General features: G+C 49.7%; 11 protein-coding genes across 11 annotated transcripts; 8 read left to right on the top strand and 3 right to left on the bottom strand.

The window, feature by feature from the left end:
• Nucleotides 1-963: 963 nt before the first annotated feature.
• N7508_009720 (uncharacterized protein) lies at nt 964-1,431 on the top strand (the record flags this gene model as incomplete). Its single annotated transcript, XM_058467783.1, has 1 exon — nt 964-1,431. One exon carries the CDS (start codon nt 964-966, stop codon nt 1,429-1,431), a length of 468 nt encoding a protein of 155 aa, XP_058315629.1.
• A 3,471-nt stretch (nt 1,432-4,902) lies between these two features.
• On the top strand, nt 4,903-6,545 carry N7508_009719 (cytochrome P450; the record flags this gene model as incomplete). The annotated part of the gene is made up of 4 exons (XM_058467782.1): nt 4,903-5,065; nt 5,091-5,521; nt 5,570-6,163; nt 6,216-6,545. The coding sequence occupies 4 exons, from the start codon at nt 4,903-4,905 to the stop codon at nt 6,543-6,545; spliced, it is 1,518 nt and encodes a 505-aa protein (XP_058315628.1).
• Nucleotides 6,546-7,289: 744 nt separating this feature from the next.
• Nucleotides 7,290-9,029, top strand: N7508_009718 (uncharacterized protein; the record flags this gene model as incomplete). The annotated part of the gene is made up of 4 exons (XM_058467781.1): nt 7,290-7,850; nt 7,899-8,098; nt 8,155-8,735; nt 8,797-9,029. 4 exons carry the CDS (start codon nt 7,290-7,292, stop codon nt 9,027-9,029), a joined length of 1,575 nt encoding a protein of 524 aa, XP_058315627.1.
• A 733-nt stretch (nt 9,030-9,762) lies between these two features.
• Nucleotides 9,763-11,202, top strand: N7508_009717 (cation diffusion facilitator family transporter; the record flags this gene model as incomplete). The annotated part of the gene is made up of 2 exons (XM_058467780.1): nt 9,763-10,900; nt 10,961-11,202. 2 exons carry the CDS (start codon nt 9,763-9,765, stop codon nt 11,200-11,202), a joined length of 1,380 nt encoding a protein of 459 aa, XP_058315626.1.
• A 1,268-nt stretch (nt 11,203-12,470) lies between these two features.
• On the bottom strand, nt 12,471-12,951 carry N7508_009716 (uncharacterized protein; the record flags this gene model as incomplete). Its single annotated transcript, XM_058467779.1, has 2 exons — nt 12,471-12,765; nt 12,821-12,951. 2 exons carry the CDS (start codon nt 12,949-12,951, stop codon nt 12,471-12,473), a joined length of 426 nt encoding a protein of 141 aa, XP_058315625.1.
• Nucleotides 12,952-13,189: 238 nt separating this feature from the next.
• Nucleotides 13,190-13,816, top strand: N7508_009715 (uncharacterized protein; the record flags this gene model as incomplete). The annotated part of the gene is made up of 1 exon (XM_058467778.1): nt 13,190-13,816. One exon carries the CDS (start codon nt 13,190-13,192, stop codon nt 13,814-13,816), a length of 627 nt encoding a protein of 208 aa, XP_058315624.1.
• Nucleotides 13,817-14,251: 435 nt separating this feature from the next.
• On the top strand, nt 14,252-15,472 carry N7508_009714 (uncharacterized protein; the record flags this gene model as incomplete). Its single annotated transcript, XM_058467777.1, has 1 exon — nt 14,252-15,472. The coding sequence occupies one exon, from the start codon at nt 14,252-14,254 to the stop codon at nt 15,470-15,472; it is 1,221 nt and encodes a 406-aa protein (XP_058315623.1).
• A 401-nt stretch (nt 15,473-15,873) lies between these two features.
• On the top strand, nt 15,874-16,969 carry N7508_009713 (uncharacterized protein; the record flags this gene model as incomplete). The annotated part of the gene is given in 3 exon segments (XM_058467776.1): nt 15,874-16,306; nt 16,421-16,799; nt 16,813-16,969. 3 exon segments carry the CDS (start codon nt 15,874-15,876, stop codon nt 16,967-16,969), a joined length of 969 nt encoding a protein of 322 aa, XP_058315622.1.
• Nucleotides 16,970-17,723: 754 nt separating this feature from the next.
• N7508_009712 (uncharacterized protein) lies at nt 17,724-20,742 on the bottom strand (the record flags this gene model as incomplete). Its single annotated transcript, XM_058467775.1, has 2 exons — nt 17,724-20,431; nt 20,481-20,742. The coding sequence occupies 2 exons, from the start codon at nt 20,740-20,742 to the stop codon at nt 17,724-17,726; spliced, it is 2,970 nt and encodes a 989-aa protein (XP_058315621.1).
• Nucleotides 20,743-22,479: 1,737 nt separating this feature from the next.
• On the bottom strand, nt 22,480-23,970 carry N7508_009711 (aminotransferase-like domain-containing protein; the record flags this gene model as incomplete). The annotated part of the gene is made up of 3 exons (XM_058467774.1): nt 22,480-22,921; nt 22,983-23,398; nt 23,491-23,970. 3 exons carry the CDS (start codon nt 23,968-23,970, stop codon nt 22,480-22,482), a joined length of 1,338 nt encoding a protein of 445 aa, XP_058315620.1.
• Nucleotides 23,971-24,703: 733 nt separating this feature from the next.
• On the top strand, nt 24,704-27,391 carry N7508_009710 (uncharacterized protein; the record flags this gene model as incomplete). Its single annotated transcript, XM_058467773.1, has 3 exons — nt 24,704-25,237; nt 25,320-26,056; nt 26,107-27,391. 3 exons carry the CDS (start codon nt 24,704-24,706, stop codon nt 27,389-27,391), a joined length of 2,556 nt encoding a protein of 851 aa, XP_058315619.1.
• Between the last annotated feature and the right edge of the window lie 477 nt (nt 27,392-27,868).

Below are 27,868 nucleotides of genomic sequence, written 5' to 3'. Positions count from 1 at the left end.
TTGTGTTAAGTTCTACCACACTGTTCTTTTATTGCCAGACGATGCCGGCACTAGCATACGTACCTCAAAAAAGAATTGAGATATTACGTTGAGGTGTTAATGATATAGATCGGGAGACGAAACATTTATTTACAAATAGCAATAGGAATTTCAATAGTGCGATATAGGGTTTGAGAACGACACTAAATAGCAAAATTATAGAAATTAAGTCATAACGTGCAACGGATCATAAGGGACAAGCTTCTCTATGTCATCAGAAATCTATTGTAACAGAACTGCGACTAGACTAGGGAAAGGCGTCCTTTAGGATTTAGCTAAGGTTGATGGCTTAGAAACTGTACAGTCTAGACTGATTGCGTAGTTATATAATGCGCCCCAGAGGTGCCAGATCCTAAATACATACTAACAATTATCTACATACTTAATGAGTAGAGCCTCTGGAGAAGCTAATAGAGAGGATCCTCGAGTAGCTTCTTTATGTAATAGGCCATTCTAAATTTCCATTTCATCACAAAAAATCATAGCGGGGCGAAGAGTAGCCCTTAAGTGAGCTAGCTGCATCTGAGCCAGTTAACCCGCTCGTTTTCACGCCTAGAGTCAAAAAAAGGAAGGTGGTAGTTCCGCAAATCGAAAGGAAGAAAATAAAAGTAAAATATAATCACCCACGGGCTATGCAACTTAACCTAATTGGTTTTATTATGTTTTACTTCGCTCGCCGAGCTTGCCGAGCCTGGGGGCACTGTCTCCGGCTACGGGTCACCTTGAGGTACAAATAACGGCGTATGCCCCCGCGATTGTTGAAGAAATATCATTAGATAGCGATTCTGTTTGCCACTCGACGCCATTTATCAGTTTGCATATCTGAAATCCGTCCCTTAAGCAAGGTCAGCGAAATCTGTGTCCTACTTTTGAAGCAAAATTTCTTTTCGAAATATTTATACTTACGTTCTGGTAATAGCGGCCATGTTCAAAAAGCCACTACCAGCCCTAGCGCTGCTCATACATGCCTCGACGCTGACATTCGCTGCGGATACTGTTCAAATTGGATACTACGCCGGTCTCGTTGGCAACCTTCCCGGACCTGAACCGAGCCTAGGGTGTGGCCTTTGGGCACAGGTAACTGATGGGCAAACCACAGCCCTAGCAGACTTTGTTTCTAGTGGAGGGGTGCCTTCGGACAGTTGTCCAGCGGCTGATCTATCTCTCTTCTGCTCAAGATGGGGATGTCCATTTGTTATGACTTTCGACCAAGTCCTGGCTCTCACTGTCGAGTCAGATAACTCCGGCGACAAGTCAATTACTGTTTCAGCTACCGGTCTTAACGGTCCGACTGCCACAGTAACATGCCCCTGGTCTATAGAGACTATCTCCAAGGATTCGTCTGGTTCTCTCTATCAGACGTGGTTGTGTGACCTTAGCGCGCTCGGGTGATGGCAAAGATATATGGTAATAGGGATATGGTTAGCTACACGCGATTCGCATCTCAGTCTTGGTATTTATTTCTGGAAAACACATAGACTCGACCGTTGTTACCGTCGAGTATTGTCTATATAGGCCGGTAAAAGCTCTCAACAGCTTTGCTTTGTTTTCCTTATAATCAATCAATTGATATTTTCACGTTTGATTTGCTTGACCAATATATAGTATACGGAGAATCCCAGCGTGATTCTTTAACCATACTAACAAAACGCCCCCGTCGTTAAACTACCTAACGTACTAGTCAATATCGCCTTCAGTTTCCACTCACTCTGCTAGGGGCCCCATCTGCGCTGTCTTACGTTATCGACACAAAGCTCGCCACCCCATCTAATTCCCCCATCTCTTTGCTCACTCCGCCACTTTAAATCGCCTATCATGTCAACAAACCGGTCTAAAAAGAAGCAAAATTCAATCCAGCAAGAAGGTAGAATTGAGATTGCAATCGAAGCTATTCAAAATAGAGATCTTCTTCCTATTGCTGCTGCCGCACGCGTGTATGACGTACCGCGATCCACGCTACCCGACCATATCAATGGCCGCAATTCAATCGTCACTACACGCGCCCAACCCTATAAAATGACACATTTAGATGAGGATATGCTTACCCAGTGGTTTCTATCTATAACAATCGCGGTGCAGGCCCGAGGCATGCTATGGTACGCAATATGACCAATATTCTTCTTGTGGCGACAAGAGCTGATACATTTAGCCCTGCATGTGACTAGGGCTTGAAAGAGCTCCTCTGTGTTGGTTCACATGGAAGTTGAAAGCGGTCGCTACTTTATCCAATGCTTGTCTAGGGTGGTAGACCTGCGGTAGAAGAATAGGCCTCGGGGGGAATCCCGGGGGATTTCTAGCTTTTGTTGCAGACTAGCGCAGTCCTTTTGAAAATTCTCATATTCCAGAGACTACTAGTTAGCATCATATGCTATTAGGCGATTTAGTTTCGTCTGTGGGTTTGCGTCAGGACCACTGACTTGGTTACTTGGTAGACCGAGGTATATTGTCTGCGAATAAGTCTGCTAAATAAGAATAGGTTGAAAAATAGAGAAAATCTTTCTAAGTACGGCGATGCAGAAATAGCAATAGAGGCAGCTCATTTGCAAACATCTTACTTGCAAATATCTCACTTAGAGATCAGCTGAACAGGCATGGCCTACAATGCTTGTAGAGATCAACTAACTAGGCGTAGTAAAATAACCCTGATTAGGAGTATACAGATAATAGACGTGAGCCACGTCTAGTAGACTTCCTAATTAAGATTAGTATATCCGGGTTGTCGAAGATTCGACCAATAGTAGTCTTGCATAAATCACGACACTAGTGGCTATTGAGCAAACAAGCTTTCCTAGATTCGGCCAATAGCAGTCTTCTATAGATCAAAGACAATGGAGTACTGTTGTACTCGATCAATAGCAACACTGGTATGCGGGAACCCCCCCCCCCTAAATATATATGTCCCCTTTTCTCTTTCCACCTTCCACCTACAAACTCGCCCTTTCCCCCACCTCCTTATCCACAAAATGGCTTCTATTCTAGGCCGCCTTTCTAGTATCCCAGTCTACCAGCCCTACCCACCAACTGATGGCCCATGTATCCCGTGTCTTCATGGCCAACTAAGGTCCTGGGACATGGACTCCCCTTTCTTGTTTACCGCATGCATCCATGCAAATAACCATGGTGTATGTATCTTCTAATCTTATAAGTTTCTCACTAGCCTATTAGCTCCCCCTCGGCTGTGCCCACGTGCAGTTTGAGGCTTTGGCCCTTGTGCCCTACACCAAGAGTACTTGAAAACTCGTCATAGAAATTGCGACTCAGGGCTGACTTAAATAGGGCTGTTTCACCTCACATCTTCCGCCCCCATTTTCTTCGCTTGAGCAAAAGCTCTATGCTGATTATCTTTAATGGGAAGTGCCAAGGGCGATGATGATCTATCAGAAGCTGTGATCTAGTTAAAACACGAGATGGGGCGGGCTATACGTGGCTGAAGAGACCCTAGCAAAGGGTCTACTCTTCAACACGGGGACTGTCTGAACATCGACCAACTCTATTATGAGAGATCATCAGCCCACAAATCGACTTACGAGCCTTGAATCTCCGCCTGGAGTGGATTCATGAGGCCCATGACAGATTTGCTCCCCCATTTTGGGATCAATCAAACCATTACCCATCGGAAACTAGGAGACTCACATGAAGATCATGGGATGAAACAGACGAGAGAAGATGGTCTAGTTCTTTTATGGGCGTCGAACGTTCTCACCCTAGACATCGCGCCTTACGGCAGCCCGGAGATAAGCGGGTATCGGACTCCGATTAGGACCGACTTTTTAAACGAAACCATCCTTCTCCTCAGTTGCGTTTGCACACCTGTCCTGATCGGCCTTTTTCTCCGCAGCAGGTCGCGCTACAATGCTTGCAATCCCGGACGGTGTTGACCAGATGGCTAAATTCGGATGCTGTTCACAAGCATTTGTCTTTCCGCACTCGGGAATCCCGGATCTTATCAATTTATACGAAACAAAGCATCTGGGGTACGTGGACATCATCAACGAAGAATTGCAAATGCAAACCAGGAAATCCGCTGGGCCCTTCCTCCAGCTGTCAAGCAGCATGCTGGACGAAGAAGCTCTAAAGGGATGACCAATCTCCCCTATACACTACTCAAGCATAAGAGCAAAGTGGAAATGGCAGACATGGAGAAGGCGTGGAATTTCAAGGTTGATACGATGGATCGGGATACTTTGCGTGAAGAGCATGTTTGGGCTAGTAATGGGATCTGTCAGATTTTGAATAGTGCTGTAAAATAAATTACTAAATAGAGTTCTGGATTATATATCAACTTGATTATCTCGTCACTAGGCTAACAGATGCGCCTGGCTAACCATTTCGCGAGGTATCAACATCCTGATCTGTTACTAAGATGAAGAGTAATCCATGTTCGCATTGGATCTTGCAGACAAACATATAGTAATAATTAGCTTTCTTACAATGGTTTCATGGGAGTAAAAATTCACGTTTTGCGGTGGCTCTATCAGGAGCTAAGCATGATTCGCATGGAGGGTAGGGAGGAAGATTCACACTTTGTCCATTTGTCTTTCTTCAGGTTTTCGGACCGGAACTTCACATTTATTTACTATGAGTAATACATTTAGAGACGATCTCTGAAGATCGTCATCATCTGTCCCTATTTGATCAATAAAGACATTGTCATTGGATCTCGGGGGGTTTAGCACGACGTGAGCGGGCACCAAAACAGCGCAAAGGTAAGGATCATGGCATTCAACCTCGCTGTATTCATACAAATGGCAACTCCGAGGACCCATACTCCATATAAAATACCTTGTCTTTCCCAGATAATTATTTCGTCATACTTGGATAGGATTATCTCTCCCTGCTGTACTGTGGCAGCCATCTCGAAAAATGTTGTCATTAATATCTCTTTCGACGCTTACCCCCGTAGGCATTGCAGCCCTTATACTTCGTCTCATTGTTTCTATAATCAGATTTCCAGCTCGTCTTTATCTCCCAGGTCCAGCTCTCAGTCGTTTCACGAACCTCTGGTACCTATGGCAAATGAAACGTGGTGATTTTCATCACACAAACATTAGACTGCATCAAGAACATGGCAAGTAAAGTATTATTGACCAGCCTCCCTCATACTTACTCATACGTTCCTACAGGCCCGATTGTCCGTGTGGCACCGAACTTTTACAGCATCTCCGATCATACGGCTACAAAGTTGATCTACGGCCATGGCTCCAAATATCAAAAGTCAGACTGGTACGATGCTTGGAACTTCAGCGGCGACTTGAGTAAAACAAACTTGTTCTCCGAGAGGTCCTCCAAGAAACATGCAGATGAGCGCAAAAAGGTTGCTTCGCTATATTCGATGACATCTTTGGTAGCATATGAGCCATTCGTGGATAATTGCATCGAGATTTTAAAGCAGCGGCTAGATGAGTTTGCGTCAACGGGCCGGCTCATTGATATGGGACATTGGTTGCAGTGTTATGCTTTTGATGTTATTGGAAAGATTACTGTGCGTGTCATGGCTATCCTTTGGCTTGTGATATACTAACCAAACTAGTTCGGCGATCGATTCGGCTTCCTCGATGCGGGCAACGACGTAGGAAATATGATTGAGTTCCTCGATGACTCCTTCACTGTATGTTCCTACTTCGGGCCATACGTCTGGCTCTATCCAATGTTCCTGAAGCTATCGAAATACATTGGCATCGATCAAAGCTACGCGAATGGCTTTAGCTTCCGACATATTCAAGAGGCAAAGGCAACAATGAAGAATTATCATGCCGATCTCCCGAGCCATATGACTATGAAGGTCGTTCAAGCTCAGGCACAGAACCCCGAGAAGATTTCCGACTATGATATCCTAGCCACTGCTGGGTCGAATGTCGGCGCTGGAAGCGATACTACTGCTATCAGTTTAAGCTCAATTCTGTACAACTTGCTTCATACCCCTGCGTGTATGGAGAGATTGCGAGAGGAGATGAAATCGTCTGGTATTACTGGTAACCCGACTTTCAAAGAAACACAGGCAATGCCATATCTTCAGGCTGTTATGAAAGAGGCCTTGCGTGTTCATCCTGCAACAGGGTTTCCAATTTTCCGTGTTGTTCCTCCGGGTGGGGAGGTACTTGCTGGTCAATTCTTTCCAGAAGGGGTAAGGGCCCCTTATTATGAAGCTGAGTGGGTGGAGCTAATATGACGAATAGACAAATGTCGGTGTGAACAGTTGGGTCTCACACTACGATACAAACGTCTACGGGCCGGACGCAGCTAGCTTTAGACCTGAACGATGGCTCGAAGCGAACGAACAGCAAGCCAGGCTGATGGAGCAAAACTTCATGCCGTTTGGTATGGGATCAAGAACTTGCATTGGGAAAAACATACCATTGTTGGAAATGAGTAAATTGATTCCCGTGTTGGTTCGAGACTTTGATTTCGAGTTGACTCAAGATAACAAGGTTGATGGATGGAGGACAAGAAACAGATGGTTCGTCAAACCGAGAGACTTTAAGGTGATACCTACGAGGAGAACCTAGATGTGCATGATTTATGCTTTGAGGCTTTCAGGTGGACTGTCTACTGCGTACTCCAGCTAAATACAGTGGCTTCATGGCTCTATAAAAGCAGCCTTGTCGGCACTCTCTGTCCATAGTAGGTATTTTGACCCCATTACTCCTGACTATCATTTTTCTCTAGGCTGCTGTTCATTAGCCGGAAGAGTTTGCCTAATCCGGTCATTGCGCCCCGGTGGGTCAGACTTTGACGGGCCAAGAGGCTCAATGCCAAGCGGAACTGCCTGGAATGATTCTGGGGAATGAAGGCGATAGAGGGAATGTGAAAGTGATCTCTTCATCAGAGGTTCACTCCGTCCACTCATCTTCCTACAAACGTACTCCGTAGTTGTAAGAAAGACCAGCATATCAATTCGGTAGAACCTCGCGTGAGAGATTTTTTCGAGATTGAGTGGACCCGGATGAAACCGGTTTCAACTCTAATGACCGTTAATAAGCGCGAATTGGGCACGATTTATGCGTTTATGAAGTCAAGCCCGGATCGCCACGTTCCCACGTTTTTTTTCTTCAGTTTTTCCCTCTTTCATCGACGCCTCAACGCCACCCATCGACGCCATAACGTTAGACAACGCCCTCCGCAACGTTAGAACAACGCCCAATTGCTCCATTGTATACTCCCATGCGCTAGTATATACCATCCCGTTGTTACTCCCAAGCGCCAATACAGCCCTTTGATTCTCCCAAGCGACAAATACCCCCAGCGACATCATGGAAGTTTCAAAACCCGACGCGCCAACGGCAGATTCTAACCTCGAAGCTCTGGGTTATACAGCTGAACTGTCCCGCAACCGATCGACATGGCAGGTCGTGTTCATGTGCTTCATCCTTGCCTCCGTGCCATATGGTCTGTCCACCACCATGTCATACGCCTTGATAGGTGGCGGTTCGGCCAATATGATCTGGGGCTGGATTGTTGTTTCTCTGATCATGCTGTGTGTAGGCGTTTCTCTAGCTGAAATCACCTCGGTATATCCTACTGCTGGTGGTGTCTATTACCAAACTTTTGCCCTCTCGCCCTCCTGGTGCCGCCGCTCCACTGCTTGGGTGTGTGGTTGGTCTTTTGTCGCGGGTAATATCACCATCACGTTGGCTGTTAACTTTGCGACCGCACTTTTCTTCATCGAATGTTTAAATGTGTTCAAGGATGCGGCTGGTAACGGCATTGCTGCCAACCTGGAGACTTGGCAGACTTATCTCATTTTTGTCGCCATCACTGTTCTCTGTCATGCCATTCCCACTTTCGGGAATAGGTGGCTCACCCATATCGAGGTATGTTATTCGCTTGAACTCCGTTTCCCGCTTGCTAATTTTGAATAGACCTTTGCTATTTTCTGGACTATCGTTGGCGTGACAGCTATTCTGATTACCATCCTGGTTGTTGCCGACAACGGACGCCGATCGGCTGAATTTGTCTTCACCTCGTTTGAGCCTCAATCTAACTGGCCTGATGGATGGTCATTCTGTATTGGGTTACTCCAGGCTGCATACGGTCTTTCGGCTACTGGAATGGTCACATCGTGAGTATTTCGCGTCCACTCCATCCACTCAAATGTCCCTATATTGACTTGAGTAGCATGTGCGAGGAGGTCCGTCAGCCTGCCATCCAGGTTCCCCGCGCTATCGTCGGTGGTGTCGCTCTCAACGCCCTGGCCGGTTTCGCGTTCCTCATTCCTATCGCATTTGTGCTTCCGGATGTTGCCATGCTTGCAGCTCTCCCATCTGGTCAGCCCGTGCCGACCATTGTGTTGTCTGCGACTGGCAACTCCGCTGGTGCATTCTGTCTCTTGATTCCATTGATTGTCCTTGGACTGATCTGTGGAATTGGATGTGTCACTGCTACGTCTCGAATTACTTGGGCGTTCGCTCGTGACGGTGCCATTCCCGGCTCTGGATGGTGGAAGACTGTCAACAATCGTCTACAGATTCCTCTGAACTCATTGCTGTTGGGTATGGCCATTGAGCTGCTTCTCGGCTTGATCTACTTTGGTTCAAGCGCTGCCTTCAATGCCTTCTCCGGTGTCGGTGTCATTTTCCTCACCCTGAGTTATGCCTGCCCCGTCGCCGTGTCTTTAATTCTCCGCAAGCGCCAAGATCTTAAGCGCGGTCCTTACAACCTTGGAGTCCTCGGCACCTTCTGCAACGTGGTTTGCATTGGTAAGTGGATCATGTTTTCCGGACTCTTCATTCTGTTCTCTCTAACCAACATGACCTTTAGCTTGGTGTCTTCTCGCTATCCCACTATTCTCCATGCCCACGAGTCTTCCCGTCACCAAGGACACAATGAACTATGCGTGCGTTGTGTTTGTCGGTTTTGTCATTATCTCCGGTGTGTGGTACGCAGTATGGGGTAAGAAGAACTACATTGGTCCCGCACTCGAAGAAATCGATGGTCAACCTGATTTACAAGCTGGTGACCACTCCGACATCGACATTGCCCCGAACAAGTGATTCATCATGGACAAGCAATTTCATTGATTCGAGAGACCGATCTACCTTGCTGTTTTATAGCGACAACACTTCGCTAAGTACACTCAAAACTCTTGGGGGTACACTCTTATACACAGCTCTAGTTTCATGACTATGAGCGACTACAAAGTGGTACAATTTTGGGCAACCTGGCAGCTAGTTCTTGCTCAGGTTCATGCAAGCATCGCCCGACTCTGGCCACTTCCCTCTTTCTGTCAACAATAGAGGCGGACAAAAATGATCTTCGGTATCTGACTGGTACTCGAAGATCGAAAAGGTGTAGTATATATGTACATAAATGTTATCGCAGAAGTATATAGGATTAGAACTAGGACTAGGACCGAACTTTTATACCCAGTTTTTTTCTTTTAGAATTCTTCTGAAATTAGCCAAGCAAATATAATATAGACCGTTGAAGTCTGGTGTGGCATACTATATGCAGACCCACCTTGATACCCTGGATGTATACTCCGTACCTCGTCTGGAATAATCGCAGGTAAGTGTCATGCCATTGCAGTCTGATCTATTGAAATAAAATTATGCGAAGCATCTGCCAAGTCCAGACTGCAATGCAAGTCATAGATGTGTGCAGTACCTTAACTAACTCATAGCTTAAAGGTGTATGATCGGCGCGATAAGAGATAAGCACTGCCACTTTCTCAATAATTTCTTCCATCCCTTACGTTGTCTCCTTTCTTTCATTCCACAGCCCATCATGGAGGAACATATTCGCCAAAGTCTTTCCAACCACCCGCATGCATTCCAGAGCTTACACCACTCCAGCAGCTCGCCATCCCAGCGCGAAAGGATGGCCCACTCCAACGAAGCGACCTCCACCGCTCTAGAGCACGAGCTGGCAGTGCTGCAACACCACCCCAGTGGCAGCGCGAGCGACGAAGAAGGCCAACCCCCGCCGCGCTACACCCCCGAAAACGATCCCTTCCAACTAGCCTCGAAGCTGAAGACCGAGGAGGAAATCCGACAGATCCAGGCCAATACCTCCCGGAAACGTGATTCCGCCAATGCTAGCAAAGGCCGGAAGGTTGCCGCCCTGGTGAAGGACACCGGCCGTATTGGAAAACAGGCCTTCGTCACCAAGAAGTTGCAAGGCTTCTACGAGTCCCAGAATGAGAATATTGAGCGCATGCTGAAGCCCGTCGAGGAGCACCGCCGTGCCGCTCGTGAGCTGAACGTCGATAACCGTCTGAAATACCGCATTGCCGTGTACGGCAGTTTCGCCGCCAATGTCATTCTCTCTGTCATCCAAGTCTACGGTGCCGTTTCCTCCGGATCGTTGTCTCTATTCACAACCATGGCCGATGCTATCTTCGACCCTATGTCCAACCTCACTCTCCTACTCTGCAACAAGGCTGTCAACCGTGTCGACCCGCGCGAGTTTCCCGCTGGAAAAGCCCGTATCGAAACTGCTGGCAATATTTGTTTCTGCTTCCTCATGACCGCTGTCTCATTCATTCTTATTGCATTCTCGATTCGTGAATTGGCTGTTGGCTCCGAGGCAGAAACCCAGTCTTTCCATCTGCCCTCTATCATCGCGGTTGCCGTCGCTTTTGCCACAAAACTTACCTTGTTCCTGTACTGCTGGGCTCTGCGGAATCAAGTCTCGCAGATTCGCATTTTGTGGGAGGACCACCGCAACGATCTGTTCATCAATGGATTTGGTATCCTCACCTCCGTTGGTGGCAGTAAGCTGCGCTGGTGGGTCGATCCCATGGGCGCTATCATTCTCTCCACATTGGTCAGTGTTCTGTGGCTGCACTCTGCCTACGGCGAGTTCCAACTGCTGGTTGGTGTCACCGCCGACACCAAGATGCAACAACTCATTACTTATATCTGTATATCAACCCCCTCTCCCAATCATCTCAAAGAAACTCATTGCTAATATGTCTCCACAGCAATGACCCACTCCCCCCTCATCACCGCCATCGACACTGTACGCGCATACACCTCTGGCCCCCGTCTCCTTGTCGAAGTCGACGTCGTCATGGAAGCCAACGAGTCCCTGCGTGCTACTCACGATGTCGCCGAGGAACTCCAGATCAAGCTCGAGTCCCTTCCCGACGTCGAGCGTGCCTATGTGCACGTGGACTATGAGACTACCCACAAGCCTGAGCATTTCCTGAAGAAGGAGCTCTGAGTAATATTTTAACTTTTCTTTATTGACATTTGTTATTTCCAAAACTTTTATGAACCAAAAAACCCCGAACAAACTAATGTCCAGACCACATCCCGAGAACTGCCATGCTGGAGACTCGACGCGCACTGTCCTGCCCCAAACTGCAGTGCGAGGTCCAGGTCCAGGTCTACTGTACGGCGGAGATGCATGGGTGACATCTGCACGCATGCATGCACGATGAATCACCTCGCCTGTCAGCTTAGTTAATCACAGGATGTATTCAATGTCGGAAGCAGTGGTTAATTCCATTCCATCAAAATATCTTTCCTGGATAGACTCTGTCTTCGCATTATATCCTAACTTTGAACCTCAAAGATATCCACCAACTTGATACTTTGTATGAGTCACAAGAATTAATTCTAAATATGCTGCTTGATTATTGATTTAAAACAGTATGTCACACCTTTACTGGCCAATTGAGCCCGGAGATGTTGCTTTCTAGAAATAGATCTCTGCAACGGAACAGAATAGTCACGTGTAGACTCCAGCAGTCTGAACATCATGAGGATCGTGTGGTGCTATCACTCCCTTCACCCCCCCCCCCCCCCCCCCCCCCCTCTTCTTTTCTGCTGCTTAACGCTCTTAGCGAGCTTGCATTCTTCGCAGAGTTAGCCACAATTGTTGGAGCTAGGGGGCCTGAAGTTGCAGATTTTGGTCTGCGGAAACGGCCCCCACCGATTGCACGGGTAGTGGACCGTGTTGATGCTGATCCCCCTGCTAAGTAGTCTAGCTGTATGGATACTCGAGACTAAAGACTCGTTCAGGGTCTTTTTTCCGAGTTACGACCGGTCCCCTTACCGGGTTTGTTAATGATTATCTACAACATTATACTAGAAAAAGACGATCACGAATCCCAGTGTTTTCCGGATCCGTATATTCAACCCCTATACTCCGCACTTCGTACAGGGTTCGAACGGAAATAATCACAAACCCAGTCTTCTGCTGCTGGAAATTCATGAGCAGGTACCCAATTATATACATAATCTTCCACACCTACATACAGTTCTAGGAGAGTGGTATAATTCGGTGGTGCTATTCTTTCTGTTGAGGCGCTGTACAGAGAACTTTGGACACAATAGTAGTTACCACAGCCACCACTACTGACTGCCACTAATAGTACCTAACTACCACATCCATCGCTCCACCTATTCACTCACACCAATACAGTAGGATGTATCTTCCTGGAACATAGTCCCACACTCCTTGCCACCATCACCCAGACCTGTGCTCTACTGGTACAACTGCTTGGGGGTAATGTCGTAATCCTTAGCGAAGTCAATGCAGTTATCGCCATCCCTGGCTTTGGCATAGTCGCTGCAGTTGTTTGCAATGCTGTTCGACTGGGTGGGGGAAGGGACGGGACCGTTTGTCGTCGTGGGAGTTGCGGTCGTACTGGTGGACTCGCTGCTAGTGCTTGTGTCTTTCTCGGTGGTTGAGGTCTGAGAGATCGATGTGCTCGTTGGGATTAGGCTAGATGTCGATGAAGAAGTCGAAGTCGTAAGCGGCGTCGAAGGCGCCGGCGAACTAGGCACAGCCCCTGAGGACGATGCACTCACCTCAGGTCCCTCCATACAATAACCTATACTCCTTGCTAAAATTGAAACTGGCAGACTTCGATTTCTGCTTCTTCAGCGACGGATTCCACTGGAGCAACTCTGCTTGCGAGATTTCCCGGAAGGTCACGTCTTCGAGGTACACCTGGTCAGTCATTTCCTTGAGTGGGCTGTGCGAGGGAACGCCAGAACTCAAGTACGGGACTATGGCCAATATTGATTTCCCTAAAAATTAGAAGCGTCCTGATTCTACTTGGTGCCTCAATTTTTTTGGAGGTAAGAACCCCAGGAATATGAATAGCGGGTTCACATAAACTAATAATATCTGTACAGGCCCCAGTGGCGGAATGACTTGGTGAAGAAACAACGGCCCCAACAAGAACTGGGTCCAACATATGGCCGACCTCCTAGGAAGTAACACCAACCTTGACCTCCTCGTTCTTTACCACAAAACGTCCAACGGAGTCAAACAGGTCATCACCGAAGGAAAAATGTCTAGTATGCCCAAAAAGGCCAACGCGAAGTCTGTAGCGGACAAGGTCCTGATGACCGCCACTATTTTCGACTACCTGCGAGACCTCAGCGACAAATGGACCAAGCCCAGCCAAAACATTGAATTGATCTCTGACGAATTCGACGCGCAATACACCCGCCAATATGTCAACAAAAGGCCGGCGGGCAAGCCGCTCGAGATGCCTAAGGCCCCCCGCGACGTCAAGCACTGGGGTTTGCGTACCATATGGGCCTACTGGATTGACAGACACCTGGGCAAAGTTGAACAGGTGCAGGCCGATTGGCACAAGACCGCTAAGGGCAAGATGGAAGGCTTAGGCGTGAAGGACCCAAACGCGAAGAAGTTTGCATACCAATTTATGACGACGCGCAATGCAGCAGTGGGCAACTTGAAGTTCCCACAGAACAACCCGGGTAAGCCACTTGCCGGTACTGCGACAAGTTCATCAAATGATCAGAGTAAATACGGAATGTGGGGCGACAATCAGCTAGGAAAGCTGGGCCTGTAGTAGATTTGATATTCGGGGTGGTTATAAATGTATATATCTAGTGGCCAGAGTTGAGACCATCTGAGCAGGAACTAGTTCAAGTTGTAACTTCCAAGTTGAGTCGATTAGCCCTAAGTTGACTGTCGATCTTCCCACTGCTTACGTAAATATCCTCCCCTGAACGTTAAAGGCCGCATAAGCCCGTCGCTCCCCTCATTTACTTAGCCAGTCTTTTTTAGTCCTGTTTACTCTTCAACCACTCCAAACGCCCAAGTCGCCATGTCCCAAAGTAAATAGCAGCAAGTGGGCACCTACGCTGACAATCTGGGTCACCGCGTGGTGCTCGAGCAGTACGTCGAGCCAGACTACGAGCCACACCCTGACCACATAATTCCTATCCAGGTCTACAGCCTTGTCCCCCTGGATGATGACCATGAAAATCTCCGGGGCTACCTGATGCAAGGTTTCTGGAATGAAGAGGTCAAGCCTTTGTTCGAGATTTATTCATACTGCCCGCCCGACGCCTTTGCCTGTATTGAGCATAACCGCATTGAAATCGCCCGTCGCAAGCAGCAACACCGGTCAGGGGCCGAGAATCCACTCCCGCTGATTCCGCGATTCACCCGTCCTAGCGACTACTCAACCGTTGGGTTTTGTGTCCTGCTGCGATCGCACAGCTATCGACTGGGCCATGTTGAGGACTCGGATGAGCTTGCTGAGCTGGGCGAAGGTCCGGACTTGCTCTACTTCAACCGCTCGTTTTCTAGCACGCGCAGTGATGTTGACGAGGCGCAGCATTCATCCGAGGGCGCCGAGAGCCTCTCGTCAGAGGCATTTGAATTGGCCACCGAGCACGTCACGGACCAGATTGACATCGGCCAGATTCTCATGATCGATATCTTGAACAATGTCAGTCGCCCTCCAGAGCGATACGCCTTGGATGTAGACGAGGGTGAGCCTCCTAGCTCGGATCTGCCGTCAGAAGAGCAGATTCGCGACCAGCTAGGCCAGGAACCTTCAGTTGACGGCTTCTCTCTTGATCCGGCATTCCAGATATCTCAGAATGCCGACATTGTAACAGTCACCAATACCCCTGAAGGCAAATCCCCTGGTATTCAATACCTTGTCCATGCGCTTTTTCTCGGCGCTATCCGCGACACAGCAGGGCCCTCCCTCTTGGAAAGCACAGCGCGCCTCTTCACAATGTCAATATTCTCCCACCTCCCGGCCAATAAAACCCTCACTCTCAAATTTTTCATCCCAAAGTCCCCTTCTTGGTCGGCCATTCGCCCCGCCCAAAACGAAGTTCTCGAAATTCTATCCCAGCAAACTCAAGAAGAGGACCGAGAAAATCCCTTCCCCATCGGCGCCCTGCACAACATCCCCGCAGGCGACAATCGACTCCCAACCGCACAACGTATTACTCCCCAAGAACCCGAAAAATATATGATCACAGCACAAGGGAAGTCCTGCGAGCTCTTTCGCCTGTTCACAGTTGTGCTCGATCGCGCCAAGTTTGTCTCTGAGGCCGGAGTTTACTTCTACATGGCTTATTTGGATGCGTCCGAGGATTCAGACCCTTCCATGGAGGGCGCTCCCGATGATACGCAGGTTGTGCGGGGCGTGGACATGATGACGGTTGCTGGGCGGTTGGGGGTGGTTGTTCTTGACGGATAATTTGGTTTAGTTGGGTGGTTTACAACATATTTTGTGGAGATATACATCCCGAGGCAGCTGAGCTGTACTCGAGTAGGGTGATGATGCTAGTAGATAAACCAATACGCTACGTGGACAAATCCGATGGACAAACAAGATGAAACAAAGCATGTGAAAATACCACAATGTTAAAGCCCAGAAACGATATCTAGGGTCTGGCGACGTAAAGCCATACAGGTGTAATTACTTGAGGCAGTTGCACCAGTAATGCAAATAGATGCAGATGGCGAAATCCCTTACATGTAGCGGCAAGGACCAATTGTGTGGAGATGCTCGGATTATATTAAATGAAGGGACAGATATGAATACCGTCTCTAGAACGGGCTGGACGGCTTTGCAACTAGCCGCCAGGTACGGCCATCATGCTCTGGTCTCGGCACTTCTCCAACACGGTGCAAATCCAGATATTCAGGGGATCCATGGATGATCATGCGAGTCGAATGGCGCACTACGTAATCGTGGAATTACTTAATAATGCTGCAATCGATGATGCCCGGAAGTTTGAAAGCATCGGTATTGGAAATAAGTTTGGTGACAGACTCAAACTTCTCGTCATGGCGAAGATTCGTCGCGGGGGAAGCGGATTTATCAATATTCGCAAAGTCAATGGCTTTCACCCAAGCTATTACCCAAGCTATGCGATAAAGCATCACCCGCATATTGATATTTTGAGGCAGATCCATATCTTGATAGGAGCTGAAACTTGTGGGATGATCAGAGGGGACTGGAAAGAAGAAACTTGGATGAAAGTATTAAGGCGCCGTTGCCATGAGGAAAAGGTCAAAGCATTGTCAGGTAAGAGAATGGATGTTCTATTCCGAGGTATGTCTTACCTTTGCCACAAACTCTCATGCTGGCTTCATTTTCGAGAATTATCACCGTCCCAGTCCCCTCTTCCACGGAGCCCAGGCCAAAAATCGTCCAGACTTAAGAAGGTTTTGCCATACTACCAAGCTCTCTATTCTGAAACCTTGCTTGCCCTAGAAAATGGTGTCAACCTTCTTATTTCAAATCCAGAACAAGCCAAGAAACCATCCACAGCGCTCTACGAAGCCCTGCTCACCAGCGGTGGGAGCGAGATTTGTAACAGTGCCACGCTCATCTTACATCAAATCGTTCGTCTCCGCACTCGATACTGGCCTACATTTGCAGTCCCGAAGAACGAGGCTGCTCGAAAGGAAGCCGCGCGTGATACATTCCAATTCACCGAGAATCTGCACGAAGCTGCTGAGCAACGCAACAACACGGTGTTTGCGGAGATCATTCAGCAAGGAGCAAGTTTTTCTCCGTAAGAGCGTAAGTGGGGTGAATGGTGAATATGTGCTGGGCTTGGATGAAGCCGGCGACGCGTTTGTCGCCATCGCTACGAATATCGAAACACTTCTCATGGATCTTCTGGAAAAGGCAAAACCATTCTATGCCTTGGAGGCGGAAGAGATATTGTTGAATGTTGAATAAGATGGGGAGGATGGCCCTGGCAACAGTGGTCAATTAAGGGCTTGCATGATATAGGGAATCACTTAGTATATACCTAGGGTACACCACTCCGAAGTTGCTTTATTGGCATATGCATAACCTAAAACAGTATCTTGTCACTTGCGAGGGCACCTGGGGCTCCTCAATAACTTAAAATGCTAGCTTCCGGCATCAATTATATATATCTCGGGGTCGGATATAACACATGGCTTTTTGTTTCTTTTTGGCCTTTTACAGTACACCTTTGGGAGCAACTTTGAGTAGATCTACAGGTGTCCATTCATGTAGTACGACGCACTTGTTTCAGCATCTCCATCCACCACGTGATTTGCTACACCCTTAGATGATAATAACGGTCCTGTGCTCAAGCCGTAACATCATAAAATAATTTGGATAGCACTTTATATCATCGAACACGAAGGAAAAGATAAAAGGTAAACATAGAAAGACATAAATCTATTAATGATTTCGTTAACCGAATCCGGATTGGTATCAAACAGAAAACCGCCATTTATGGCCCGTTTAGCAAGTGCTAATTTGAGACAATCTAAGAGGAGGATGGTGGGAGGAGATGAAGAAAGAGAGATGAAAGTAGAAAAAGGAAAGAGATACTGATTTATGAGCACAGTATTGTGTGAAGTTGAGAAATGAGAATTGGTGAGAAAGAAAATTGATTGAGAGGGTGAAGGTGGGGTAAAGGAATGTAAGGAAGGAGAGTATCGCGGGGAGAGATACTCTAGGCAGTCTGCTGGAAGAGAGCGATGGTCGAGCAGTAGTTGCTCTGGTTTGGCTTGTTGGGGACCATGCTCTTGCCCTGGGAAGAGGTGACCATGTTGACCGCCGCCTTGGTGCTGAGTCCGTACAGGTGAATGTCTGAGCAATCAACCTCGACCATGTTCTCCTGGCAGTCCTCGGAGTTGAGACAGGACTGGGCGTAGTTCTCGAAGAAGCTGTAGAGTCCGGCACCGTAGACGAAGACGTCGGAGGACTGCAGAACACGCAGACCCCAGGACTTGCGGCAAGAGTTGGTAGTGCAGTTGGAAAAGTCGGGGTCGTTCCAAGAGTCCTGGGGAGTGAAGGGGGTCAGGGAGGTAGGGTTGGACTGGTAATAGGGGGTCTCGGTTTGGATGAGACCCATGAAGACGTGCTTGGCGCTGGACACCTGGTAGTTGTACAGCTGGTGGTGCTCGGAGGAGGTACCCCACAGCCAGACAGGGCTCTGGGACTCGATGAGGACACCACGGCCGGTGTAGACGTTGATCTGGTTGTGGTCCTCGAGGTCGAGCTCGTGATCAGCGGTCCAGAACCAACAGTTCTCGATGTAGGCGCTGGCCTTGGAAGTGACGTGCAAGAGCATGAATGCGGCCATGCACTCCTTCTTGGGGGTGGTCTTCTCCTTAGGAGTCTTGGGGCAAGTGTCGCTCTGGAGCTCAGTACCAGCAGCACCACCGATACGGAAGTGGACATCCCACATACCGGCGGAGCCCTGGGAGGCGCCGTTAAGGTTCCACTCCATGAGAATAGCACCAGGGGCGGCGCCCTTGGTGGTGATGATAAGGTCGCTCATCTCGACCGAACCGGACTCACCCTTCTGGCCAACCTGGAAGAGGGGCACGGGGTTCTCCTGGTCGGCAAAGGTCTTGCCGTGTGCCATGAGCATGGGCCAGATCTCACCAGTGATCTTGATATCCTTGGGGATCTTGATAGTGGACGTGATAATATAGGCACCGTGGTCGAAGTAGATAACCTGACCATCCTTGTAGCTGTTGAAGATCTTCTGGATAGCCTCGGTGTCATCGGTAGTTCCATCACCCTTGGCGCCAGCAGACTTGACGCTAACAAAGTTGGAAGCCTCAATATCCTCGTAGAGGGGCTTAGAGCGTTCGAAGACAGCACCGTCCTTGAGGAGACTGGCGGGCTTGGAGGCAACCTTCATGGTGCTCTGGGTACGGGCAGAAGAGACAGCCTTTTCGGCGCCACAAGTACCAGTGCCACTGCTGCTATCACTGCCAGATTCGGAGCTTGATCCAGAGCCACTGTTGGTGCTCTGGGGAGTACCAGTGGAGGAGGGGGTAGCAGTAGCGACGGGGGCAGTGTTGACAGCAGTGGCAGCGGGTTGCTGAACGACAGCGCTGGAGACAGAAGAGACAGCGGGAGCCTGGGACACGACGGGGACTTGGGAGGCAACAGGGGCCTGGCTGGTAGCAGGGGCAGCGGGGACAGCCTCAGTAGTCTCCCGGGTATCAGAGGCGCCGCCAAGAATGGAGTTCAACGTGTCCAGGATAGGCAAGCCAGTGTTGGAAGAATTGACGACAGACCTTCCAGCCTCACCAGTGGTAAGAGGAAGCTCGGCAGCATTGCTGCTGACAGCGGGAGCAGGGGAAGGAGCAGCAGCAGTACCAATGGAGGCGGTCTTAGCAGGAGCAGGGGCGCTCTCACTGGTGCTGGCCAATCCGTGGGAAGCAGGGCAGGCAAGGACGGTGTGGACAACGGTCTGCACGACGGTGACAACCTCGGGCTCAGCCTCGGTGGCACGCTTGACTGTCTTCGAGGGAGTGTAAGTGTTACCTTGGACCCAGTTGTCGACGACAGAACCACCAGCCAAGATCTGTTCACCGTCAACACCCGCAACGGCCATCTTGGAACCGGAGAAGTCCACGTTGTCGAGGATGAGGTCACCACCACCGACGGGGATGCTGTCTTTGGTCCAGGCAGTAACAATACCAGTGGGGGTGTTGGTCAACTTGCTGTCAAGCAACATAACAGATCCGACAGTCTGGTTGGAAGGCGAAGTAGACATGTTCAAGCCAACCTCACAGTTGTTAATCTGGACAGACTTGAAAGTCCAGGCCCAGTTCCAATTCATGAAGATACCAGTCTGGCAGCCGTTGAAAGTCAAGTTGCGAGTGGTGAACTGCTGGTTACCAAGGAACATGCCGTAGTTACCACCGTTGAAGGTTAGGTCGGACATGAAACCACCAGATCCATTGTCCATGAAGATACCCTGCTGCTTGTTGGCGTCACCACCACCCTTGACCATCTCGAAGCGGATGTTCTGCAAGCTGGTGGCCTGGCCGACCTGCCAGTGGATACCCGCACCAGAGCCCTGGGGAACGCTAGTCAAATCAATGACCAAGTTGCGAATGGCGCGGAAGAAGTTGTTCTGGTTGGTGAACCAATTGGAGCCATCGTCCTCGTATGGATCGGCGTCAATCACGGCCATGCCGGCGAACTTGGCAGAGGCCTTGATGACAGGAAGGTCGACAGCATCACCGACAATCTGGGTGTAGTAGTACTGGACAATGGGCTTGGAGACAACATAAGTACCGGGCGGGAAGTAGACGATGGCGGGAGTAGTAGTAGACGAATCGCAGCCCTTTCCACATCGACCACCAGAGGAGATGGCCTTGTTGATAGCGGCAGTGTCATCGGTAGAACCATCACCTTTCTTTATATCAGCATTGGTCTTAAGTGTAAAGTATAGATGGCTCACCAGTGGCACCAAAGTCCATCACATTTCGGAATACTTGATAGTCGGCACTCTTAACAAAAGGCACGGTACCCTGGCGTTTCACATTGGCAACCCAGTAAGAGGATGCAGCAGATGTTTTCTGATTGGTCGCAACTTGAAGAACATTCTTGACAGGCGTGACGGGAACTGTCACCGGGACAGCACCAACCAAAGCCGCAGGAAGACCGAGAAGAAGGAAAATGTGGGCGACGAAGATCGCAATGGAGGTTTGAAGAACGGCCATTTTTCCAAGAATTTCGCCGAACCAGCAGCGGGAAATGACTATATCAGATGAATACCTAATGAAGGATAGTTCAGTAATCAGTACTGAGTAAAAAATTGAGTCGCAGACCGGCCGCGAGACGCAAGAAGATGCAGATGCAAGAGAGAAGAAAAAGCAAAGAGGTAAAGAAGTAAAGGAGACGGCTCCTTCCAAATGAATGTATAGGGAACTCCGCACAATAGGGTCACCAAGCAATGAATAGAAAAGAACAAGGGACAAAAGACAAAAAAGACAATACGGGGACTGACTCTATAAATTGAAGACTTCAAACTTCCCCTTTTCACCCTATCACACGCGCCAGGTCCCCCGCCAATCGGAGGCTGGGGTGGGTATAGCGGAGACGAAGCTTGAAACGCGATACTTCGGGGTGAAACGCTGAAAGATGGTGATCACTGAGCCGAGTGTTGCAGATTAACCAATTCAGGAATCGCGTGGGAAAAGTAGCGCTGATGTGAAGCGATCGGGTTTCAGGGTAAGCCACTCTTGTCACTCGTACTTAATGAATCGGCTCCACTGATTATTTGACCCCAAAATTAAGAGTAGAGCAAATAGGAGGAAAGGCAGAGATCTCAAAATAAAAGCGCTGTGATTGGGGCTTCTACGCGCTATATAACTAAAGGGCCATGATTATCCATTCCGGTCCAAATTTGTCGTCGCATGGGAGAAGGGGGCTCTCTTTTCCCGACCTTTCATGGTCAAGGGCGAGCATTGTTGTATGCCTTGGTGGAGCCCCTTCACACACACGATAATCTCCCCCGATGTTCGTCGATTGATCAAAAAGATCCGGTCTGTCAATTGGGTTTCATGTCCACTGGCTAGTTACAGTACTCTCGTAGTTGCATCTCTTGTTGCTGACATGGTCGCGCATCAACAAGGCGGACTGTGTCCGGTCTGCTATGCACGCGCGTCGAAGATACCGATCCTAGATACGCGCAACTGTGTTGACAGTGCCAAGCGATATCTGCCCCGCGGAGTTGGGCGATCTGGGTTGTCAGGGGGGTCAGTTGTTATGTGGTGGCATTCCGGCGCGGCCTTCCGCGGGAGATGCCTCAGATTCCTAATGACGGAGAGCTCACAGGGCAGCGGCAGAGAACAGGGGTCAGGGACTGGAATTCGACTAATGCAGGCCGAGATCTTGGAGTCTTGGGCGTTTTAGACTTGAGATCATATCCTCGTACGAAGAAGCAGAAGTCTGCATGGGGGAACGTGATACTGGCCAAGCTTTTGATCTCCTGAGACATGAGGGGGCCGCTCATTTCTGGCCTAGTGCTGGACGTGGATCGACGGAGGCTTACTACATTGAAGCCATATTAGATTGGATGTCATCCCATACTGTAATTAGTAGAGTAGAAAGTAGAAGAGATGAGGTGAGTTGTTTGGTCAACAATCCAAAGTTTGAAGGTTCCAAGGTCGAGCGCAGCGCTTCCCTGACTAATCAGATCATTGGACCAAAAATAGATTGGGAGTATATCCGGCATCGGGTACCTGCAAATATACACATGCACTTGGTCCAGGTACTCTGTATGAGATGCATTGCATCCATGTTCTATACTTCCATCGCGGGATGGTGTTCCTACTTGTATAAATTTATATAGTTGAGATTGTCCCAATATGTGCATAAGCCACGCGTCCAGTGGGAACCGGTACGGACCGGTCGTCCAAAATGGCTAGACGTGGAGCCAATACGGGCTGTACGGCCTACGAAATAATACGCTTCAAGACACGCGCTAGCCTACGCACACCTTCATCCAAGTGGCGCAACTCTTCCCACGCAAAACAGAGGCGCAGATGGTCTGAGAAAGCACCAGCCTGAGGGTCACCAGGGATCTGGAAGAGATCGCCCGCGGCTAAACGTAATTGTTCCTCGGCTTGCGCTCGTTGAACCACATCAGACGCGCGCACTGGCTTTGGAAGAGTGACCCAGATGAAGTATCCTCCGGCCGCGGCGGTTGGTGCGGGGACTGTCACACCTAGTGGCAGGAGGTACTCTTTAATTGCTGCCAGTAGTCGGTCGTACCGCAAGGAATATTGCGGCTGAAGAACGTCGCAGATGTGCTTCTGAAGGATCTCTGTGGGAAACATCTGGTCTATCATTGCGGCGCAAAGATGGGAAGGTGCGCCGCCCGATCGAGAAGAGCCACTATTATATTGGGTTAGCTTATGGCTGTAAAGGGATCAGCGAACGACACGCAGCTCCATACGTTTGTGATATTCCATAGGCAACCTTTTCAGACGCCTCAGCCCAGCCTGTTCGAGCCCCAGGGCCGATCAGCTTACTGAAGCTGCCGTTGCTTATTGCGTGTCCCCATTCATCAGCCGGACCACCGTCCAAGTAACGGTCCACATCGACCAGCCTCGGGATGTATGCGCGATCAGACAAATGCGCCTCAGGCTTCTTCGCCCACTTAAAGAAATCCACGTCGGCCGGGACAACCGCCCACTGTAGAAAATCGTAAACGTCGTCTGTGACTATCAGCGCATCATAGCGACGGGCCAGGCGAACAAGCGCCTCCCGTCTGCGCAACGACATGATCATTCCCGAGGGATTCGCAAAGGTTGGGACAGCATAGATGACATGCTTGTAGATCTTCCGCCAGGGCCTCGGTGGTTTCAGCTTCTGCAGGGAAAGGAGGGGCACGTCAGTCCAGAATCTCACAACGGATGGCACAGTATCCTCTGACCAGATGTACCGAGTGGGATTTGTCATACCGGCTCTGTATTTCCAGCCTGGATGGCTTTCTCTTCTGCGGCGCGCAGCTCTCGCTCTAGGAAGTCAATGTCGATTCCCTCGTCATCCTCGGGAACCCCACGTAGGCGCCCGGCGAACCCGGCATCGTCCATGATCCGGGCTGCCAGGAAGTAGGTTGGTGCGACCATCCACACATTGCGCGTGTAGATTGGGTCTGTGAAGACTTGTAGTACGCACGCGAGGTTCTGACTTGCCCCGCCGGTGATGCAAATGCGCTGGGAGGAGATCGGTTCACAAGGCTGATAGAACGTGTTCAGCCACGAGGCTATGTGGATGCGCAGTGGCTCATAGCCTTCATCGGGGCCATAAAGCAGGGCTGGATTGGCAATTGAGAGATCAGACAGAACGGTCGTGGCGGAGTGGCGGAGATCGGGGGCGGGGAGGAGCGCGGGGTTGGGCCAACCACATAGGAGGTCAATTGGAGCTTTTCCCTGTTCCATGATGATGTACAGAGTAATGTACAAATTAGATGAATGGATCAGATTAAATGGTGGATAACATCATCCATGGAAATGTTAGCTGACTACTCCATATCGGGTCCGAGATCGGGCGGGACAATATCCAGGGGCAGGAACAACCAATGTTTACAGTGCAGTCACTGCGCAGAGTAGAGTAAAGTAGCGCTGTCCAAATGAACCAAATACGAATCACTCGAGATGTGTCACTATACTAGTTGCATATAACCGTGAATCCCAGATTCCGGCATTATATGCATCAGATCGACTAGTAAATACTAGTGACTGCACCGAGAACGCCTACAATATATTGTCACCGAAAATATATACTCGCCCAAGCTCAGTTCTCTCACATACCACGGCAACCGGCAAGTGGTGAGACTTCAGTATCAACTACATGTATAGTATAGACATAAGGCTGCTACATTATATCTACGTAATTTATTAGGCCCACATCCAAGACATGCACAGCCAACTCCATCTATTATTGGCAAAAGGAACCCAATCGAATTTTTTTTTCTTTTTCATAAAATCGCAACAAGATCATAAGCTGTCATTACATTAGCTCTGCTCTCCCCATTCCCTGTCCCATTCTTCCCACTCCTGCCGATCCATTCCTATCCCCTTTCCTCCCTCTCTGTCACCTCTCCCATTCCATGCGCCTCACGTCTAATTGCGCCTGAGTAGCCAACTTCCTCTTTTACACAAACCCGGCAAGATGTTGTCGGCTCCCGTTAAGTCGGCGAAGCGCATCTCTTCCCTTTTCTCGCTGGGATCTAAAGATCGAGAGTCACAAAATTCACCTGTTTCAACAGAGTTCCAAGAAACCGCCAACAGACGGAGAAGCAGTTCCCGCCCTACTCGTCATGTATCGACCCCAAATGCGGTGTTCTCAGAACCCCGTACGATGCCGGATCCTCTTGACCTAGAAGGCCTTCCGCCGCCGCCTTCCCTCTTGGCGGTAAACCAAGATCTGGCGAGCAGCGCCCCGAGCTCACCATCCGATGCTCGCCCCCGGAGCAGGGGTCGGGATATGAGCCGACCCTCTAGTTCGGCGGGACTTGCTATCCCGGGATCGAACCCAGACTCCAGACCCAGCACACCCTCGAAGCGTAGGAGTTGGATGCCGGGTCGGTCGCGCGCCAGCTCGATTGACAAAAGGCCGCTCGCTCCTTCTTTACCGGCTGCGTGGATTGCCGGTCTCGACCAGAAGGTCGTGTACGATCTTTCGCCGTTATCTCGGGGAGAACAGGTATGAAACATCATATTCAATGGCCCAACCGAAGCTAATGGTGAATAAACTTTCGCAGATTCCCGAACTCTGGAATGAACAGGGCGATACCTACGTGTATCTGTTCCCGCAGAACACCGGCCGAGCCCCGTCATTCAAGGTCGATTCCACCATATTCGCTGAATCTCCCTCCCTCACATACCTCGCCCGCGGAAACGATGCCAAGAATGATCTCGAGCAACCAACACGCACATTATCGCTCAACCCGATGTCGCCTCCGTTGACGCCGCAGGACCGCCTGAACGATGACGACGATGATAGTGCCGGAAGTCAGAGAATGGCCTTTGGCGACGATACCCCAGAGGAAGTACAGGAGATCCATCTCTACCTGCCTATCCCCTTGAACTGCGATGTTTCCAACCCCCAGGCGCGCCTGCAGCAAGACGATACCGAGACACTTCTCTTGTTCCGCAACTTGTTCGCATTCCTCCTTGGACAGTCTTTGATTGCCTCGCCAAAGTCCGCAACACTGTTCTCGATCTTCATGGACGTGGCGGTTCTCTTGGCCCGTTTCGAATTCTCAAACTTGGACGGTTCCAACTTTGGTGAAACCGCTACGTCCAGCTTCAGCAACTACTGCGAGGAACTGCGTTTGGCAGATGTTCGACGAAGTCGGGAGAAGACTATCGAGGCCATCGTTTTGGGTGAGCGTCTACGCTACTACCCGCTCTATATTGAAGGCTTCGTGCACGGTGTTGGAAAACTGGACGAGCTCAAGCAGCTTAGAAGCCCGAAGTACACATTCATCCATCCCATCACACAAAAGCGGATGGAGCGAGCGTTTATTGATCTCGACAACCGCCTCCGTGGTCTCTACGGCAAACTCGCAGATTTCGACTTCCCCTCCTCGTCTTCTCCGGATCCGCCAACTCGAACACCTCCGAGGAAAGTAAGGTGGTCCGCTTCAAGAACTGGAGAGCCAGCTTCCACGAATTCCGTCGCTTCACCATCCAATACTACAGACAGAAGTATGGCTCGTGGCCACCCAAGGCCCGCTCGAAGAAGAACGAGTTCGAGGAAAACGGTCTCAACCGTCTCCTCCTGCTCGATCTGTATCACGACTTCACCGATCTATACGACCTGCTGGTTGACCGCACAGCACTGACAACCCGTTCCATCGATGTTTCAGGCACAGGTGAAGCATCAGCTACTTCCGAACCCAAGGAGATGGCAGTTCGCGCCCTGCGTCATATTCTCAGCGAATACGACCGCAGTACTCCCCCCGTGCTGCCTCCCATTCCATTTGACATTCCTCAGTTCCCCTCGCTGCAGCCGTTGCATCGCAAACCCATGGACGCCAAAAAGGAAGCCAAGCAGAGTACCAAGAAGCTCAAGAACTCCGACGTCAACGCTGTGTTGATGGGCTCCTACACTCGGGAGAGCATGCGGCCTACTCCTTTCATTGAGAGCTTCATGCAATTTGAACGTCGCTGTGCCCAGGGAAAGAACATTAATGATATTACCGATCTCCGCTGTGGTCAGTGGATCTTCCTATACTGTGTCATCCAGGCTCTGCCTATGCTCGTCGTGGATGTCCCCGACGTCCATTTCAGCGAAGGCGTCGAGTACTTCCTCTGCATTGCCCCTCGCGGTGGTGCTCCTTGGATCCACAACGACACCAAGACTGCTCGCAGCTGGTTTGGAGTTGCTGGCGGTGCTGGTGTTGTCAGTCTACCGACTGATGTGGTTATCAACGGTGTTGAAGGTGTCTACCGCCGTAGTCACTGTTGGCAAGTCGCCCAACAATGGGCTGAGATTGGCGCTCTGATTGATCCTCCCATGATGGAAGATGCTACCTACGAGGACGCCGAGTCTTCCATCTCGTCCCCGTACCAGGCTCAACACTCCTCCGCCGGATCATCCTCTGAGCCAAACCCCTTGATGGTCCCCGGAGGCGGCCTCACCCCGCCTCCCCCTGCCATCCCGCGCCAGCGTTCTCCTGGTGCTGGCGCCCGGTCGGAGCATCGCCACTCAATCTACCCCGGACTGGAAGCCCTGCCTCTTCCCGCAGGCATTGCCCCCATCGAACCACCCGCGCGCCCTATGAGTCGATTCAACCCGAACATGAGCTTCGATGATATCCTGAAGGAAGTGCCCAAGAAGGGAAAAAAATAAATAACCCCTACAGCCCTCAGATACTGATTTCACCACATCTTGTTCCCCTTTTTCTGTTGATAGGCGCATTTTGTCACTCGGGCGTGCACAGGGAAAGCGAAAAAAGCAAGAACATTTTAATTTCGGAGCATGGAGAGTCATAATTATCAGGCATATCAGCATCTACAACTCCTCGATTCCTCTGTAATTTGATATGGATTTAATATCTACTTTTTCTAGTGATACTCCGTACTGTATTCTCTTTAGTCACATGTCACACTCGCTCTAAATTGCCCTCCATCTTAAGTCTCCCTGTCCCCCACAGTCAATTCCAAATTCGACGAGTCAATCATCCAATCTGCCTACGGAGTATAACCAAGGCCCCACTGGACAAGTCTGTTTAGTCCACCACATGTACAATCCGCTACCCCACACCCAATACGAGGGCCGCAGCTTCACTTAGGATTAAGGGGCCAAACTGCAGTACTTTCTTTTTTG

The sequence above is a fragment of the Penicillium antarcticum genome (genome assembly GCF_028974205.1).
Source record: "Penicillium antarcticum strain IBT 31339 chromosome Unknown utg000009l_segment0_segment0, whole genome shotgun sequence".
Classification (NCBI taxonomy): Eukaryota; Fungi; Ascomycota; class Eurotiomycetes; order Eurotiales; family Aspergillaceae; genus Penicillium; species Penicillium antarcticum.
This window is presented reverse-complemented; position numbering and strand designations above follow the sequence as displayed.